This window comes from Eptatretus burgeri, chromosome 8, assembly GCF_056783735.1.
Source record: "Eptatretus burgeri isolate ZD-2024b chromosome 8, Ebu_testis_v1, whole genome shotgun sequence".
NCBI lineage: Eukaryota > Metazoa > Chordata > Myxini > Myxiniformes > Myxinidae > Eptatretus > Eptatretus burgeri.
Window position 1 is genome coordinate 99,341,018 of NC_140968.1, and position 19,209 is coordinate 99,360,226.

General features: G+C 43.4%; 1 protein-coding gene across 9 annotated transcripts in view; it reads right to left on the bottom strand.

Annotated features, from left to right (window-relative positions):
• Positions 1–19,209, bottom strand: part of LOC147022374 (uncharacterized) — a 151,951-nt gene that overhangs the window by 85,923 nt on the left and 46,819 nt on the right. For 8 of the 9 annotated variants that reach the window (XR_015061207.1, XR_015061208.1, XM_085893231.1 and 5 more), the window contains 3 exons: positions 18,803–18,874; positions 16,141–16,327; positions 1,383–1,501 (listed from right to left, as the gene is read on the bottom strand). Coding sequence is in view for 7 of the 9 variants with exons in the window: in XM_085893231.1 (XP_085749357.1) it covers positions 1,383–1,501; positions 16,141–16,327; positions 18,803–18,874 (378 nt within the window). In the remaining 2 variants the exon portion in view is untranslated. The remainder of the gene's footprint in view (positions 1–1,382; positions 1,502–16,140; positions 16,328–18,802; positions 18,875–19,209) is intronic. The other variant, XM_085893229.1, reaches the window with a different exon arrangement.

Sequence of the window (19,209 nt, forward strand, 5' to 3'; positions counted from 1 at the left end):
CGGGGCTGTCGCTGGGCAACACAGACTTTCAGCTCCCTCCAAAGATTTTCCATTGGGTTCAGGTCTGGAGACTGGCTCGGCCACTCCAGGACCTTGAGATGCTTCTTACGGAGCCACTCCTTAGTTGCCCTGGCTGTGTGTTTCGGGTCGTTGTCATGCTGGAAGACCCAGCCACGCCCCATCTTCAATGCTCTTGTTGAGCGAAGGAGGTTGTTGGCCAAGATCTCGCGATACATGGCTCCATCCATCCTCCCCTCAATACGGTGCAGTCGTCCTGTCCTCTTTGCACAAAAGCATCCCCAAAGAATGATGTTTCCACCTCCATGCTTCATGGTTGGGATGGTGTTCTTGGGGTTGTACTCATCCTTCTTCTTCCTCCAAACACGGCGAGTGGAGTTTAAACCAAAAAGCTCTATTTTGGTCTCATCAGACCACATGACCTTCTCCCATTCCTCCTCTGGATCATCCAGATGGTCATTGGCAAACTTCAGACGGGCCTGGACATGCGCTGGCTTGAGCAGAGGGACCTTGCGTGCGCAGCAGGATTTTAATCCATGACGGCGTAGTGTGTTACTTATGGTTTTCTTTGATACTGTGGTCCCAGCTCTCTTCAGGTCATTGACCAGGTCCTGCCGTGTAGTTCTGGGCTGATCCCTCACCTTTCTCATGATCATGGAGGTTCCACGAGGTGAGATCTTGCATGGAGCCCCAGACTGAGGGAGATTGACTGTTATCTTGAACTTCTTCCATTTTCTAATAATTGCGCCAACAGTTGTTGCCTTCTCACCAAGCTGCTTGCCTATTGTCCTGTAGCCCATCCCAGCCTTGTGCAAGTCTACAATTTTGTCCCTGATGTCCTGAGACAGCTCTCTGGTCTTGCCAATTGTGGAGAGGTTGGAGTCTGATTGATTGAGGACAGCTGTCTTTTATGCAGATAACGAGTTCAAACAGGTGTGGGTTAATACAGGTAATGAGTGGAGAATGGGAGGGCTTCTTAAAGACAAAACTAACAGGTCTGTGAGAGCCGGAATTCTTACTGGTTGGTAGGTGATAAAATACTTATTTCATGCAATAAAATGCAAATTAATTATTTAAAAATCATACAATGTGATTTTCAGGATTTTTGTTTTAGATTCCGTCTTTCACAGTTGAAGTGTACCGATGATAAAAATTACAGACCTCTACGTGCTTTGTAAGTGGGAAAACCTGCAAAATCGGCAGTGTATCAAATACTTGTTCTCCCCACTGTATGTAATTTATTTTTTTGTTAAACTCACCAATACCAAATGTTTTTTGTGGTAATGTTAAAAAAAAATCATTGAAAGCCTTAGAAATAAAGGGACAACAACACAACAGTGAACAAGGATAGAGCTAATACTCACAGTACGTTCAGAAGCACAAATGTTGGTAACGCAATATGATGGGAGAACTGGTTGGAGTTTTGAAGCCGGATTTTCAGCGCATGCCAGCAAGAATTCTCGTGAATAGCAGAGCCGTTTTCCTAGTGGGAAAAAGGAGGAAAGAAATTGATTAATTGAGAAAAGAGGAAGTGCTCGAAGGTCTACAGAGAGGGCATCAAAATCAAATACTGTTTGACCCCGCTATTCGTGGATTCGCAATTCGCGGACCCCACGCATTCATGGGTCAAAGTGTGACGCTGCTTCTACAATCGCGGTTTATTAGCCCCCGATGAACTTAGTCCGAAATGCGGGCTTATGGATTTGGTTTCGATTTTCGTGTGTATGAGTGTGTCCGTAACCATATCTCGGACATGCATGGACCGATTTTATTCGTACTTGGCACAAAGACAACACATGATGGTAATACATATGCACGTCATTTTTTTTCGACATCAGATCCAAGTTGTCCTACTGGCGGCCATTTTAGTTGTAAAAAAAAAACCTGATGTTAAACAACGTCCTCAACCATTTCTCAGACAAACAGTTACCGATGTTGTTCAAACTTGGCACACAGATAATGAATGATGGTATACATATACACATCATTTTTTTGTCAACAGGAGATCTAAGATGGCCGACTGGCGGCCATTTTAGTTGTAAAAAAAAACCTGATGTTAAACACGTCCTCAACCATTTCTCGGACATATATTCACCGATGTTGTTCAAAGTTGGCACACAGATAATGAATGATGGTGTATACATGTACATCATTTTTTTTTCCCAACATCAGGTCCAAAATGGCCGACTGGAGGCCATTTTGTGGCTTAAACATGTCCTCAACCATTTCTCCGACACACATGGTCCGATTTTGTTCAAACTTGGCACAAGCACAGTACGCAATAGCATACACTTGCACCTAACTATATTTTGTGATCTGATTCAAGATGGCTGACTGGTATACTGGTGGCCATTTTAGTTGTAAAAAAAAACTCGATGTTAAACACATCCTCAACCATTTGTCGAACATGCATTTACCGATGTTGTTCAAACTTCGCAGACAGATAAAGAATGATGGCTTACATATGCAGGTCATTTTTTTTCGACATCAGATCCAAGATGGCCGACTGGCGGCCATTTTAGTTGAAAAAACCCCGGTGTCGAACATGTCCTCAACCATTTATCGGGCATGCATTTACTGATCTTGTTCAAACTTGGCACACAGATAATAAATGATGGCTTACATATGCACATTATTGTTTTCGGAGATTAGATCCAAGATGGCCGACTAGTGGCCATTTTGTTACTTAAATATGGCCCCAACCATTTCTCAGACATGCATGGTCCGATTTTATTCAAACTTGGCACAAGTACAGTATATGATGGCATACACATGCACCTCACTTGATTTTGCGATCTGATCAAAGATGGCCGACTAGTAGACTGGCGGCCATTTTAGTTGTACCTAAAGATGAGCTTGCCCTTCAACTCCATACAGCAAAATTACAAAAACAACGGGGGCTATGACATTTTCTGTCTTTTTTACTTGTTTATATTTTCTTTTTATTTTTATTTTTTTACACTTCAGGACTGGTCTCCAATATCCACCTGGGAAATTGGAAATCAGACATCACAGCATTACATTAAAAAGGTGCAAAAACAGATCCCCCTTAACTACAGACAAATTAGCTTACTGTACTTCCAATCATGAGCAAGGTAATGGAATCCATCATCGCAGTTGCCATAAAATCATTCCTGTTCTTCAAGAGCCTCCTCTCAGATCATCAATTCGGATTTGGATTCAGACCTGGTCACTCTACCTTCAACATGCTGCTTCTACTCTCAACAATGGTGGAGGCACTCAATATCGGACATGAGATCAGGGCTGTCTCTCTGGACATATATGAACCTCTTGATATGGTCTGGTATCCTGCCTTGCTCTACAAACTGTCTGCTTATGGAATCCAAGGCCAACTCCATTCTTAGATTACTGACTTCCTCCACTCTTGTAGACATGTGGCTCTCAAGGGAACCATTTCATCTCCTCTCCCTGTAAAGGATGGAGTACCCCAAGGCAGTGTTCTTAGCCCAATATTATTCTTAATCTTCATCAATGATCTCACTGACTCTCTGGAAAATCCTCTTTATCTCTTTGATGACCGCACTCTCTGCCGTGACATCTCTCATCCTTCTGACTGACAAGCAGCAGCCTCTTCTCTCTCTCTTCAGACCTTGACAAAATCACAAACTGGTCAAACACAATTTTGTTGATGTATCCATATTGTCCAGCATTTGCGTTCTCCCTTACCCTTCATGATTACCTGCATCCCTTATTTGTCAATCACCATCTACTTTCTCCATCTGCCCTGCTGTTGGTTTTTCCCCTTTCTCCTTGAAATGAAAGCGAGAGAAGAACCTTCAGAGTGTAGGCTTTATTCCATTTGATTGAAGCCGCTTCTATGGGCACATCAGGGAATACAGGCGCAGCAAGGAGTACATAAGCAGTAGGGTATACACGTGCAACTAATCACCGCAAAATAAATCAGTATAAGCACGGAGTCCGATATACTCTCAATTCTCACCATTCAACGAGCACCAAGTAGACCGCCGCCGTAAATGACAATGCCCCTGGGACAATCACCCCGTCCGCGCGGAATCTTAGCTTTATCTATTCCGTGCTCGAGCCGTGCGACATGTGATCACACGTCACGACCTTCAATTCACCACATTCTCCCCGTCTTTAAAATATAACTAGAGGCCCAACTAACGCACCATGATTGCTTCAGCGCTATAGGAGTATACATTTCAAGCAACGCGAACTATTTAAACTACAGAAGCACACATGCCAAGCAGTGAGGATTATTTTGAGTTGTAGGAGCATGGTAATGAGCATCGATATATGATGTAATGAGCATATAGGAGCAGAGGCATCGAGGATGCCGGTAATCCCCTTTACAGATTGAGTCGGCGAGGGGGTATTATCCGTCGACCTCTCCGGGAGTAAATGGCGGTTTCACTTGAGGGAGGCTTCCGATCCTCTTGGTGAGCCTCGACTCGTGCCGGAGATGACTCCTCGAACGCTCTCGGGTGGAACGCGGCAGCTCCGTCGCCACCGTTCCCGGGTGGAGTTCCTGGGGGGGGGGAACACCTGGGGAGGGGATGTCAGAGGGAGGAGTGCCAGATGGTGGTGTACCTGCGGGAGGAGTACCTGAGGGAGCCAAATGGCGAACCGACACAGTGGTCTCCCTGCCATCCGGGAGTCTGACATGAGCATACTCTGGATTAGTATCGATGAGTTCGACCCCCTCCACCATGGGTTCATACTTGCTTTGTCGTACCGGGCGTTTCATGAACACTGTTCCGGGATGGGTTAGCCAGTTGGGCACCGTTTGGCCGTCAACATAACGTCGCTGGTGAGTAAACATTCGTTCGTGAGGAGTTGCATTGGTGGACGCGCAGAGCAAAGAGCGTATGGAATTCAGAGCGTCGAGAAGGGCAACCTCCCACCGCTCGGGGCCCAGTCCTCTCGATTTCAGCGCCAGAGTTACGGCTTTCCAAATAACTCCATTATATCGTTCCACCTGCCCATTACCCTGTGGGTTGTAACCCGTCGTTCGACTAGTTGCTATGCCGTGCTCTAATAGGAACTGTTTTAGCCCGGCCGACATGAAACACGGCCCTCTGTCTGAATGTATGTACGAAGGTTTCCCAAACATAGCGAAGAGGTCAGACAGACATTTCACAACAGTGCCCGAGGTCATATCCGAGCACGGAAATGCGAAAGGGAACCTCGAATATTCATCAACAACAGTGAATATGTATCTGTTGTCTGTCTCGGTCGGCAGGGGCCCTTTGAAGTCAATATTTAGTCTCTCGAAGGGAGAAGTGGCCTTGATCAATCTGCCGGGAGCGGTGCCATAGAATCTGGGTTTTAGTTCAGCACATACAGGGCATGAAGCATTCATTTGTTTAATATCTTCGATAGAATAGGGAAGGTTTTCTCTGAGCAAGACATGTGCCATTTTGGTTACCCCTGGGTGGCAAAGAGACACATGTAGGTCTTGCAAAGCCTGACTGATTGTCGCCGAACAGTAGACCCGAGAGAAGGTGTCTGCAGCAGGGTTTTCCCTCCCGGGCCGGTAAACAATGTCGTAACTATAGCAGGCTAGGTCTATCCGCCATCTCATAATTTTTTCATTCTTAATTTTCCCGTTATTTTTCCCATCAAACATGTATGCAACGGATCGCTGGTCCGTGACGAGCGTGAAATGGTTTCCCAGTAAATAATGTCTCCATTTACGTTGGGCTTCGATAATAGCGTACGCTTCCTTCTCTATTGCTGAGTGTCTCTGCTCGCTTCCAGAGAGAGTTCTCGAGAAGAACGTGACGGGTCACCCAGACTGATTAAGCGTCGCAGCTATCGCGTGATCAGAAGCATCCGTTTCCACCACGAAGGGCACCGAGCTATCGATCGATAATACCACGGAATTACTGATATCATCTTTGAGGCTGTGGAAAGCTTTTACAACAGCGGCATCTGGTGGGAAGTTTTTGCAATGCACTAGGGGATGTATTATCTCGGAGTATTGGGAAATCCATCTCGCATAGTAAGCGAACATCCCGATCACCCGGCGCATTGTCTGCAGGTCCTGAGGTGGGGGTAGCTCACGAAGTGGGCGCAATCGTTCAGGATCAGGCTTAATCGTGCCGTCGGCTATTGTGTAGCCGAGAAGGTCAATTGACCTTGCCGAGAATACGCATTTCTCGTAGTTGAGGGTCAGATTATATTTTCTAGCAATGCTCAAGAATCTGTCCAGATTCATATCATGTTCCCCCTGATCCTTACCGCACACTGTGACATTGTCCACGTAAACAAAAGTGTCTTTGAGGTTTTCATCTGAGATGATGTCGTCCATAACTCGTTGGAAGCAAGCTACTCCATTCGTGACACCGAACGGAATCCTCCTGAATTGGTAGAGGTGTCTACCCGCCTGGAATGCGGTGTAAGGTTTGTCTTCCTCTCGGATGGGAATTTGATGATAGGCGCTTCGCAAATCGATGGTGCTGAATATCCTATAATTGGCCACGCGTTCGACCATCTCGTCTATGCGCGGCAAAGGGTAGGCATCGAGTTGGGTGAAACGATTGACCGTTTGAGAGTAATCGACAACCATTCGTTTCTTATGATTCTGATTGGCGGTGACCAACACCTGTGCGCGCCATGGCGAATCGCTCGGTTCTATAATTCCTTCCAGTAATCGCTTGGTCTCTGAAGCGATGAAGTTCATATCAGCAGTGGTATATCGTCGCGATTTGATCGCTATCAGTTTACAGACCGGCGACAAGTTAGCAAACAGCTGGGGGGACGTTACCTCTGCGGTGGTCAAAGCATTTAAAAGTAGACGAGGTTTGCTTCCTCCAAAGGGTATTTCGACGCTCGTGTGCTGCTTGAGGACATTATGACCCAGAATTACGTCTGCGCATAAATCACGAAGCACCAGTACCCTTACATCCCGATGCGTGTACCCTTTTACGTCCAATTCAACATTGCAGTACCCTCGTACGCGGGACTGTAGTGATGTGGCGGCCATGCATACCGTATTGTCTGTCGGGTGGATCTTCCATTTCCTGCCCTTCGCTAGTGAGCTGTTGACGAAACTTTCAGAGCTACCGGTATCAATCAGAGCCTCAGCCATATGCCAGTTAATTCGTACGTTGATGATAGCCTTGGATAGATTCCCTGGTGAGGCTGCAGTTAGTTTCTTTTGTGAGTAGAGAGCCGCAGAAGTGGGTTTATTTCTCCTTAGAGTAGATTTACATACCCTGGCATAATGCCCTTTCTTGTCACAATTCATGCATGTGGCATTTCTGGCGGGGCATTTGTCGCAGGGTGTCTTTTGTACCCACAAAAGAAGCATTTACCAACCGAAGTAGTTGCTGAGGAGTTTGTCGAGGTCTGGGTATCCGACTCCTCGGGTTTTTCTCCATCCTCTGTGTCAGGGGTGCCCTGTGGGGTTCCTTGAGTTTCCACCGTAGCGGCGTTCATTAGCAGTATCGGTGTCCCAAATGACTCAGATTGCTGCTGAGCCGTATCCATCGCTCGAGCCTGGTCGGCTACCTTTTCAAGTGTGGGTTGCGCTTTCTCCAGTAAGCGCTGCTGTATGTGGGCTGACCTGAGCCCTTGGATGAACGCCTCTCGGGTCGCTTCATTTCGGTGTTCCTCGGCGGATACGGCCCGGAAGCTGCCGTGTTTTCCCAGCTGTTTCAGAGCTTGCAGGAACTGATCGATGGTCTCCCCGGCTGCTTGTTTGCGTGTGTTGAGAAGATGTCATATGTACACCTCGTTCTTGCGCTTCATGTAGAGCGCCTGCAGCACGTCGATCGCTGCTTCGTAGGTGTCACACTCCGAGAAGAGCCTGTATACGCTGGGCGAGACATGATTCACAAAGGCGGCCAATTTGTAGGCTCCCTCTTCGATGATGGTCAGATAGTGTGAGAAGGAATGGAACCAATGCGACCATTTCATTTCCGAGTCAGTCGCGTTTGGGTCTGCGTCGAACCTCTGGTTTGTAGATCTTGTCCATCGTTGGTTGAGAGAGCCGAGAAAACCAAATGGAATAAATTGAAATGAAAGCGAGAGAAGAACCTTCAGAGTGTAGGCTTTATTCCATTTGATTGAAGCCGCTTCTACGGGCATATCAGGGAATACAGGCGCAGCAAGGAGTACATAAGCAGTAGGGTATACACGTGCAACTAATCACCGCAAAATAAATCAGTATAAGCACGGAGTCCGATATACTCTCAATTCCCACCATTCAACGAGCACCAAGTAGACCGCCGCCGTAAATGACAATGCCCCTGGGACAATCACCTCGTCCGTGCGGAATCTTAGCTTTATCTATTCCGTGCTCGAGCCGTACGACATGTGATCACACGTCACGACCTTCAATTCACCACACTCCTGCTGTTCCCTTTGTTATGTTGTATCCTGATTTGTTCTGTGTAATCGCTCTTCCATAAGCTTAGACCAGATGCAAAAAAAATACAATAATAAAAAAACAACAAAAAAGAAAAGCAATACCCTAATATTCTCGGACCCATACCGTTTTCAAGAACGTATCCCCCCTGAATAGCGGGCTCTGACAGTGAATGGATGGTCAGCATTTACAGGGTGACCTCAAAAAACACACAGAACCCATACTATTTATTAATATAAAATCCTCATTTATTGCTCAAATGGCACGGATGACCTTGACTCGGACAAGACTGACTGTGCTTAAATGGCATACTCCAAATGACTGCCATGGCACTTCAAGCAAACTCGGATTCCACGGGAAAAATGGTTGATCACTCTGACGCATTCCGCTATAGGAATCAAGCGAAATTTAACAATCATTGTTTCTTTGAGTTCTTCAATAGATTGTGGCTTTCCTCTGTAGACGTTGTCCTTCAGATAGCCCCAAAGATAGAAATCTGGTGAGTGTGGGGCCTATTCAACAGCAAGTCTTTGACTGATGACTCTGTCACCAAAGTGCATGTTGAGGTAGTTCAGTGAATCATTTGAAGTGGGGGGAGTGGCTCCACACTGATGAAAACATTGCTCATCTCCCAACACCCCCTCCTATGACTGCCCAAGACCATGGATGTAACGTTTCGTAATGATAGTCCGTTGATGCCTTGCCTGTGTCGTCCTCAAACCAGAAAGGGCCAAAGATTCCACATTTGCTGTTTGCGGCCCAGGCAGTGCATTTTTCTGAGTGGAGAGGTCACTCCAGTAATACATCAGAGAGGGGGCGGAGGTGGGGGTGGGGGAGGGGATGTCAAATACCAGTATACACAGTTCCTGGAGTTATAATGCCCACAAAGAAGGAAATGGGCCTCATCAGACAACCAGACATGGTCAAGGAAGTTAGGCCTTTCTTCAATCTTGTATGCAAACCACCGGCACATTGTCACTCTTTTCTGCACATGGGCTGTGGTCAGTTTGCGTTAAATCTGAATTCTGCATGGATAGTTTCACATCATGGCTGAGAATTCTTCGACATTTCAGCTTTTCATTTTTAGTTAATTTGTAAAGATTTCTAAAAACATGTTTTCACGTTGTCATTACGGGGTATTTTGTGCAAATCGGTGACAATTTTTTTTATTTAATCCATTTTAATTTCAGGCGATAACACAGCAAAAGGTGACAAAAGTCAATGGGTTTCTGAAGGCACAATACTTTCTGAAGGCACTGTACTGAATAACAAACAACCTCAGTTATGTTCATAACCTTAATAGCGGCTATTTCATACACAAGCATATCGTTGCAGCCATCTGGTTCATCCAGTTGCCCGGTCCAAATTCTGACACAATGTATCAAAGTGGTCGCGACAGCCGACTGATTTTGTCATTATGAGCTGGATCACAGGCCTGTTTGCCACATTATCTAATCCAAATGGAACCACCAGGCCAGTTGATGGGTTAAGCTGATTGGTGCTGTGCATCTGTTACATTAATGGCAACCGAACGAATCGCCGGATGCGGACACGGTCTCGTCCTGAGTGTTAATCACCCGAATCCAATCCGTCCTTTCATGGAAGTGTATTGTAACCAAACTAGCGATCAAAATACTCTCACCCAAAGACCAAGTGGTTTATAAAGTGTATTTGAAGCAGACTGGGCAGGGGTTACAAAAAGGAAGCAATACTGTACAATAATAATTAATCCTTCCCCAAACCTGAACACACCCATGACTCAACAAACAAACGGGGAACCTTATGTAGCGCAGATATTCCTCAGGAGATAGACAGATATGGATGGCACAAGACAGGAAATAGCACAGCTGCGCCGGGAGGACTCAGAAAGTTCCAAGCAGTGACATGTTATTGGTGGGAACCGTCTCAGTTCAGGATCCGGGCTGGCGTGATCGCGGAGAGTGGGCATGGCTTCCTTGGTGGAGGATGTGGCTACCAACTGTGATGGAAAAGCCTGTTCTGCGAGGGCACCCCTCACTGCAATTCGTGCAGGCTCTGCAGCTGAGCTCCTTTTACGAGTCTCCCCCCCTCCCAGCATAGTCTGGTCACACCGTTTATACGTTTGGCCCCCACCTGATTTTGTGACTCAGCCCCTCCCTGCTTGGCCGCTATTGGTTCGGGGCCTCCCTCCCTGTCACTCAGAACATTTGGCACATTTCGCTGTTATGGCGGAGCTCCCACCTAAACTGGCACCTGATGGCCTGTCAGAATGCTTAAAACACACAAAAGACAGCTTACAAAGGTAAGTACATGAAAAAGAGTGTGAAAGGAAAGCGGTTTTACACACAAACGTGTGGGGAAGGTTGACAACAGCTTTCTACACAAAAAAGCGATGCATAATCTACATCACAATTAAATTACCTCACGATTATGCGAAAGCATGCATTTTGGGAAATAACTACCGCTCTACGATGTAACGTTACCCCGAGAAGGCATTCCCCATCAATATACGATAGATAATGATTTTAACGTGGCAACCCTGTCATCATAAGTTGTCTCCTTTTTTTTTGTATACCTTGGTCGAGGCTCCTATGAGAGCTAACACACAACTCACAGCAAGGAGACATGAGACAAGAGGGGCGGGAGTGGAAGGGACAAAACAGTGGGGAACAGACACATTAGGTGAACTGTGGAAGGGAGAGGGATGGGGATGGGACGGGGAACATGGCGAAGAGAAGATGGACATTTCAGGGACTTTCAGGAAGGAAAGCAGGAGAAATGAAGGAAGTGGGCTTGGGTGGATTATCGGGGGTAGAAAAGATCGAGGATTTGGATGGGGGAAGATAAGAGGTGGTGGTGAACAGCTGTTTTGAAAGCCTGGAGGGAAGAATGGGAAAGAATAGAGTGAGGAAGTTTATTCCAAAGGTGGGAAAAAAGAGGAATGAAAGAGTGAAGATGAGCAGTGATTCGTGATTTTGGTAGTTTTACCAGAAGGGGGTTGTTGGCGGACCTTGAGCGCCCTGTGGAAATGTGGTGGGGACAAATCGCAGAGAGAGCAGGGGGGCAAGGCTGGAGAGGAGTCGGTAGAAGACAGAAAGACCACCGACCAACCTGCGGTGATTGAGTGACAGGCCCAAAGACTCAGCTTCATTGCGGGAGATGCCGATGATCTTAAATGCCCTGGTTTCAACAGCGTGAAGCCGAGAAAGGTGGGAGGCAGGAGCACCAGCCCAGAGGGGAGAGCAGTACTCCATCAGGCTACGGACAAAAGCTTTGTAAGTGGTCAGGAGCTCAAGAGGGCCGAGGAAGGACTTAGCACGACGGAGGATTCCCAGTCGGCGACTGGCTTTTGAGGCGAGGTTGGAAATGTGACTTTCCCAGGAAAGGTCATGGCAGATAGTGAGACCTAGAAGCTTGAAAGAAAAGACTTCTTCCAGAGGATTGTTGAGAAAGTGGATGGGGGGGTTTTGTAAACGGTCCTTTCGAAGAGACATAGTGAGAGTGTGAGATTTGTCCGGATTGAAAGACATGTTCCACGTGTTGGACCAGTTTGTGATTTTATCCAGATCTGCAGTGAGCGAAGAAGCTGCTGCTTGCCGGTCTGAGGGATGACAGATGGTACGGCAGAGGGTGGAGTCGTCGGCAAAGAGAAATAGAGGATTTTCCAGAGAGTCCGAGAGATCATTGATGAAGATTTAGATCATTTGCCAACCAATGTTCAGTTCTATCCTTGAAAGAATTTCTCCTTTGTCTGGCTGTCATGTCCCATCTGTCTGCATGCTTGTCATTTACCTGCACTCTTCTTCCTCACTGTGCTACGTTTTTCTACATCTCTCGCCCTCCTGTTCCAAACAGCTTAATTGCTAGTTTTTACCACTCTCGTGTCGAGTTATTTTATGAGCCTTTAATTTTGTATTAAAAAGAAATACAAATGACCACTATTGCCACATGAACAACAAAGACTTCATTTTGATTTTGAAATAGCCAACTGGTACCAAAGATTTTCGTACATCACAAAATAGCCATCGATAGGTTTACTTCCACCAACTTCCCAGCATGGTCACCAATGACACAATGACGAGCAGAATAAGAGATCCCTGCAAAAGGCGAACACAAAGTAAATTGCACTTAACGTCAAGCAGAATGCCATTAAAGTGTAGATGGAAGAACGTGGAACAAGAGCAACCTCTACTCATTCAGCATCCACACGACATTTTACCTCATTCATTGACATGCTTCTTTTTCATTTTTCACAAGCCACATCGTTACTCGAGGGCATGGCTGTGCCACTGATGCAATACACTCTGTCGGTTACGGTATGGATTTGTAATTTGTTCAGGTTGCGGGCGATAGTTTGTGTACTCTTGGCGAAGGACAGCATTGGATCTTTAACATCCATCAACTCATGCTGGCAGACGGGACGCCCGCGTTTAACATCAATCCGAGGGACGGCATGCACATTGATGAATCACCCTGCCTATAAAACAATGGGATGACAGTTTATAGCTGGGTCGGGATTCAATCCCAGGCTAGACAGCTTAGAGGAGAGTGTGCGTACATTTCGGCCATACTGCCAGCCATTTACAAGCTGAAAACAAGTTATCCAACATCATTTTTTCTGATGTGGAAATGGCTTTTGAAGAGCTTGTGTAGAGGTGACAAGCACAAGAGGGTCATTCCGTGCCAACTCACCTAAATTTCAAAAACCTACCCAGGTCACGTCCTCAGATTTTGCTGGAAAAATTCTTAAATGTAGATCTATATGGATCTACCCACCATGCAAAAGATTAGCTTTCAATTCCTCATAGTTTAAAAAAATATCTATCTCTAGAGACCTTTGAAATTTTGCCCTAAAAATGCCAAATGTGAAAAATGCATTTTTCTTCAACTTCAGGGGCTTATAATTTTATAATGGACTCCTCTAGAAAGTTAATATTGCAAATATTTACTAATTGGCATCCAAATTTTTCAATTATGGCATCAGATAGCCTCTGGCATGCATATTTCTCACTCTATAGGAAGCTAAAAATGGCTTTTGGGCCAAAACGAGCTAAAATAAGGTGAAACTATAGTAGCCCAACTGAAAATATGGAACTTAGAATTTTTTCCTCATAACACAGTGATTATAGGGTCATTATCTATCCCTAGATACATTTTTGTTGGGATAATTATAAAATTATAAAAGTTATAAAATTATAAAATTATAAAAATTATAAAAGATAATTATAAAAGTTTTACCATAAGCCCTTGCCTCCGAGGGCTCTAAAATGGACCAATTTTGTCCCCTGGTTTGACCATGTGGCTTGGGGTTTAGGATCTTAATTTTTTTTTTCTAAAGATTGCCTCATATAAGATGTGTCTACTGACCAAATAATTTTATCCAACGACCATGGCTTCATATTAAAATAATTTTTATTTACATGCACGTTTTTATAATTATTCACTTTTTTCATATTCATGAGCTTATAAATCTGAAACTGAACACTCTAGCAAAGTGATACTGCAGATATTTATAAACTGGCATATGAAATTTAAGGATCTGTTATCAATGCCTGATAAATGCATGTTTCTATCTGTAGGAAGTTGAAAATGCCACTTTGAACAAAAATGGTGAACATGCAGGGGGCATTAACTGAGGTTATGCAACAACTTAGATTATTCTTCTCATAAATTAATAATTATAAGTACATTTTTTATTCAAAAATAAATTCTTGTAATGATAATCCAAACATATGCTTGGGTTTTAATTAAAAAAACATGTCCTACAGTTCTCTATTTGAAGTCATTAGTTATGACATACACCACGAGATGGAGTAATGTGATGGGATTGGAGGAACTGTGAAGCGCCTTGTTGCAGGGGCAAGTTTGCAGGCCACTCTACAGAATCAGATTCTGACAGCTGAAGAGATGTTCCAGTGGGCAGAGAAGAATATAGGAGGGATCAAATTCTTCTTTGTGGCATCACAAGAAATCCAACAACATGCAATGGAGTATGACCTTGAGAAGCGCTTCAGAGCAGCAACAACCATTGCTGGTACACGGTCACACCATGGTTTCCTGCCAATCTCCTCAACATGTCTGGAGATGAGAAGGGTTTCTTCTGATGCTGTATCATCAACAGTATGCACAGGACCGGAAACCACACAAGCTCATCTGTCCCAGTTATTGGTCCCAACTCCAACTGAACTGGATGTATACCAGGCTGGGAAGTATATTGCTTGTGTTTATGACAGAAAATGGTACATTGGGAACATTGTCACAAGAAATGATGATGAAAAGGATGTGTTTGTGAACTTCATGAGGCAAGGAAGGGGTAACACATTCTCATGGCCTCCAGGAAAAAAGAAAGATCAATGCTGGGTGCCATGACTCGACATTCTTTATGTGGTTGAGGCCCCTGACATAAAATCTGGTGGACGTCAGTACCAACTGTCACAGCATGACTTTAAGCATGTTCAAGACCTGTTTTCTAAGATGTAAAATTCTGTGCCTCTGAGTGCTAGATAATCATGATAATGAATGTCATGAAAGATGAAAGGTCATTAAAGAGTTTTCTAAGGTATACAAATTACTAATATTCATTGTCTCTGTATATCTGTAAATAAAAAAGCTGCTACTCAATTAATCAAATTTGTTCTAATTTATAATTTGCAATCACGAAAGTAATCATTAGCATGTATTTATGAATAAATAACATCATTATCACAAATGTCTAATAAGAAGCATAATTTAGCCTCATGCGCACCCCTGCAAGTTCACCTTGTTTTGTACCAAGTGGGCCAAATTGCCATATTTGGCTTCCTAAAACTAGGAGTATGTGCTTTCTCGAGACATTCTGATGCCATACTCTGAAATTTTGTATACCAGTTTATAAAATTCTGCAGTAACACTTTCCTGGAGAGTTCCATTGAAGATTTATAAACTTCTGAAAATGAAAAAAGTGAATAATTATGAAAAAAAAACGTGCATGTAAATAAAAATTTATTTTACTATAAAGCCATGGGCGTTAGATAAAATTATTGGGTCAGTAGACACATCTTATATGAGGCAATCTTTAGAAAAAAAAATTAAGATCCTAAACCCCTAGCCACATGGTCAAACCTGGGGACAAAATTTTTACATTTTAGAGCCCTCGGAGGCAAGGGCTTATGGTAAAACTTTTATAATTCATCACCTAACTGTATTATCCCAACAAAAATGTATCTATGGATAGATAATGACCCTATTAATCACTGTGTTATGAGGAAAAAATTCTAAGTTGTTCCATATTTTCAGGAGGGCTCCTATAGTTTCACCTTATTTTAGCTCGTTTTGGCCAAAAAGCCATTTTTCGCTTCCTATAGAGTGAGAAATATGCATCCCAGAAGCTATCTGATGCCATAATTGAAAAATTTGAATGCCAATTAGTAAATATTTGCAATATTACCTTTCTAGAGGAGTCCATTATAAAATTATAAGCCACTGAACTTGGAAAAAAAAATGCGTTTTTCACATTTGGCATTTTTAGGGCAAAATTTCAAAGGTCTCTAGAGATGGATATTTTTTAAACTATGAGGAATGGAAAGCTAATCTTTTGCATGGTGGGTAGAGCCATATAGATCTACATTTAAGAAATTTTCCAGCAAAATCTGAGGAGGTGACCTGGGGACCCTTCGGTGAGTTGGCACAGAATGACCCAAGATTGTGACTATGAACAAAAATTATGTAAACCATGAAAATGGAACCTCTAACTCAATGACTGATAATTAAGCAGTTACTGTAATTCAAAAAAATGAGAAGTTTTTCACCTTTCTTTGCTTCTTTCTGCTGACTGACTTTGAGAGGTTCCAAGGACTGATTGGTCATCACTTGTCCATCAACCAGGCCTCGGTCCCATCTCGGAAAAGTCAACATCCGATCATATTGTATAGCGGAGTGTCCGTTGTTTAGTGGTCTTGCCTCTTGAAGCTTAGGCTTGGTCTTGGGTAAGGTTGCCTGCAGCAGGAATACAAATTAACCAAGCAGGTAGCACATCGGAATCACAATACATATATTTGTATATTTGGGTGAAACAGAATTCAATAAGAAACAAGTGGTGCCAGGCACAACAAATCCCGCCCATTTAAGGTATAAAGTTATTTTGGGGATAAAATTTAAATTTGATGCATCCTTAACCTGAATGTTGATTATAAGGAATAAAATAAGGAATATTTTAGTCTTAGTTTGAAGTCAATTAAACCATTTTTGACGAAGTTATGAGTGAAAAACGATTTTGACCTTTTCGTGACCTGACCTTGACCTTTGACCTAATTGGACCCAAAAGTTAATGGGGTCGTTCGAGGTTCATTACACACCTGTGGATACAATTTGACAGTGTTTGAGCCAGCCGTTTTCCCGTAAAGTTGTATTTTCGTAACCATGTTTTAGTTTTAATGGAAAATTTGTAATTTTGACCGATGACCATGACCCCCAAAACTTCGGACCCTACCGATCTTCACAAATATGCATTTTTCACGATAGGAATGGGTAGGATTATAAGTGACAAACAGAATAAGGTTCACTATAAGCTTAGTTTGAAGTAAATCAGATCATTTTGACGAAGTTATGAGCGAAAAACGATTTTGATCTTTTCGTGACCTTGACCTTGACCTTGACCTTTGATCCAATTGGACCCAAAAGTTAATGGGGTCGTCCAAGGTTCATTGCCCACCTGTGGATTAAATTTGATAGTGTTTGCTAAAGCCGTTTTGCCGTAAAGTTGCTAACAGACAGACAGACAACCAAACAAACAGATAAACAAACCGGACGATTACAATATCCCGCTCTCTCCCTTCGGGGGCGGGATAATTAGTGAAATTTATTACCTGCAACTCCCCCTCCACGCCTCCCACTCCCTTTTAACCCCAATTATATGTTCTCATTAGCTTCCCGAGAATTTACATTCCAGATAAGGTATTGTCATCATGCACTTGTACGTCCGTCCGTCCGTCCGTCTCCTTTTTCGACTTCTTTGGCCAAACTTCTGGGCCAATCTGGCTGAAATTTGGCAGCAATGTTCCTCTCGTGACTGCTCACCGGAATTGCAAAGCTCGTTCCGGTCACATGACTTCAAGTAGGTCAAAATGGCTGACTTAGTAGATTAAAAAATATATACATATATATATATATATATATATATATATATATATATATATATATATATATATATATATATATATACATATATATATTCTCCAGACCCAGAAGTCAGAATGCCACCAAATTTAGGTTACAACATTAAGACAGGGTAGGGATGTTAAATTGTAGATGCCATGCCGATCATGTGACCAGAAGTGTGTCAAAATGGCAGACTTCGTCAATTTTGTGGGAAAATCGCATCAATGCCTTCAAAAATCTTCTTCAGACCCACCAGTCAGAATGCTACTAGATTTGGGTGACGACATTAGGCCAAGGTAGGGATGTTAGCTTGCTGAATTCATTCCGATCCTGTGATCGGAAGTGTCAAAATGTCCAACAAAGTCAACTTTTGGGAAAATTGCATTAATTCCTTTCACCAAAAAAAAAAAAAGTATCTTTTTCTCCAAACCCACCAGTCAGAATGCTACCAAATATGGGATACAACATTAAGCCAGGGCATTAAGTTGATAAACTACAGGTTCAGTGGTCCTATTATTAATTTATGTTCCCCTTATGTCCCTTGTAATGGGGAAGTTAAATTACCATATACTCCCTTTATACCCAATGTTCCCACTGCTTGTTGAAATGCCTCAATTTTCAACATCACCCAAATTTCTTTAAACAATTGCATTTCAGCAATAACACATATACCCTGTGCATTGTCAAACACCCTCCGTGAACAAACCTTATCAAAGGAAGTGAATGTTCAGACTTTGGGAATGATAAACCATGATATAAATTTAAAAGCTCAGCAACCATCATGTGCTCACCCACAGAAACAGCAGTGGCAAATTACTCCAGCAAACTAACCACAACTTCTTTGCAACTGGGAACACAAATGCACAATATTGCCGACCAAGTTAGAACACACCAAGGCCTGCCGTTTTGAGTGCAGAGCAGCCTCATCTGTTGCTCCAAGGGACAGTATTAATAGCCAAAACAAAGCATCAGCAGAAATAAAGAGCAAAGTATCTCAAGCCAAGTTAGCCAATGATCGACCACCTCCATTTTGAATATTCCAAGGCATTGGAACAGGCTTTTGGCCTGGCCCTTTGCTCCGACGAAGGGCTACCGTTCGAAACATCAGCAGCGACTCATTCCCAAAGGCGATAAACATACTCCTGAAGCTTTGCTTGATAAAATCCATGGTTTATCTTGTTTGCGGATTCAGATCTATGCAAGTCTTCATGGCGACAAATATCTCCGTGTCCGTTATAAACTGTCAGGGAATCGTCTATATCCTACAGACTGTATTATTGACCATTATCAACTAAACACTCTGACGCGACTCACAAAATGAGGATTTGGCAAAATCCCAGGAAGTGCATTTTGCTGTTGATCCAAAGAGCACACGGATTCTCCCTGCCACAGCAGAGCAAAAACAAAACAAAAATAAACAACAAGGTTAATGGACAGAGTCATTCTTCAAAAGCACCAACTCCACAAATCAACTGGTAAAGTTATTGAACAAAATTATTCTTCATGCATGTTATTGCATCTTTAAAGCATTAAGTAATCTGCACTATAAAGTGAATTTGTATACAATATATTCAATATTCAAACCCTTCCCAGAGTTCCTCGACAGCTGTAAAGACGTTCACAGATAGTACATACCAGCAAATACAAGCCGTCGCTTCGCCGACGGGTCAATAAAGTGTGTGTGTGTGTGTGTGTGTGTGTGTGTGTGTGTGTGTGTGTGT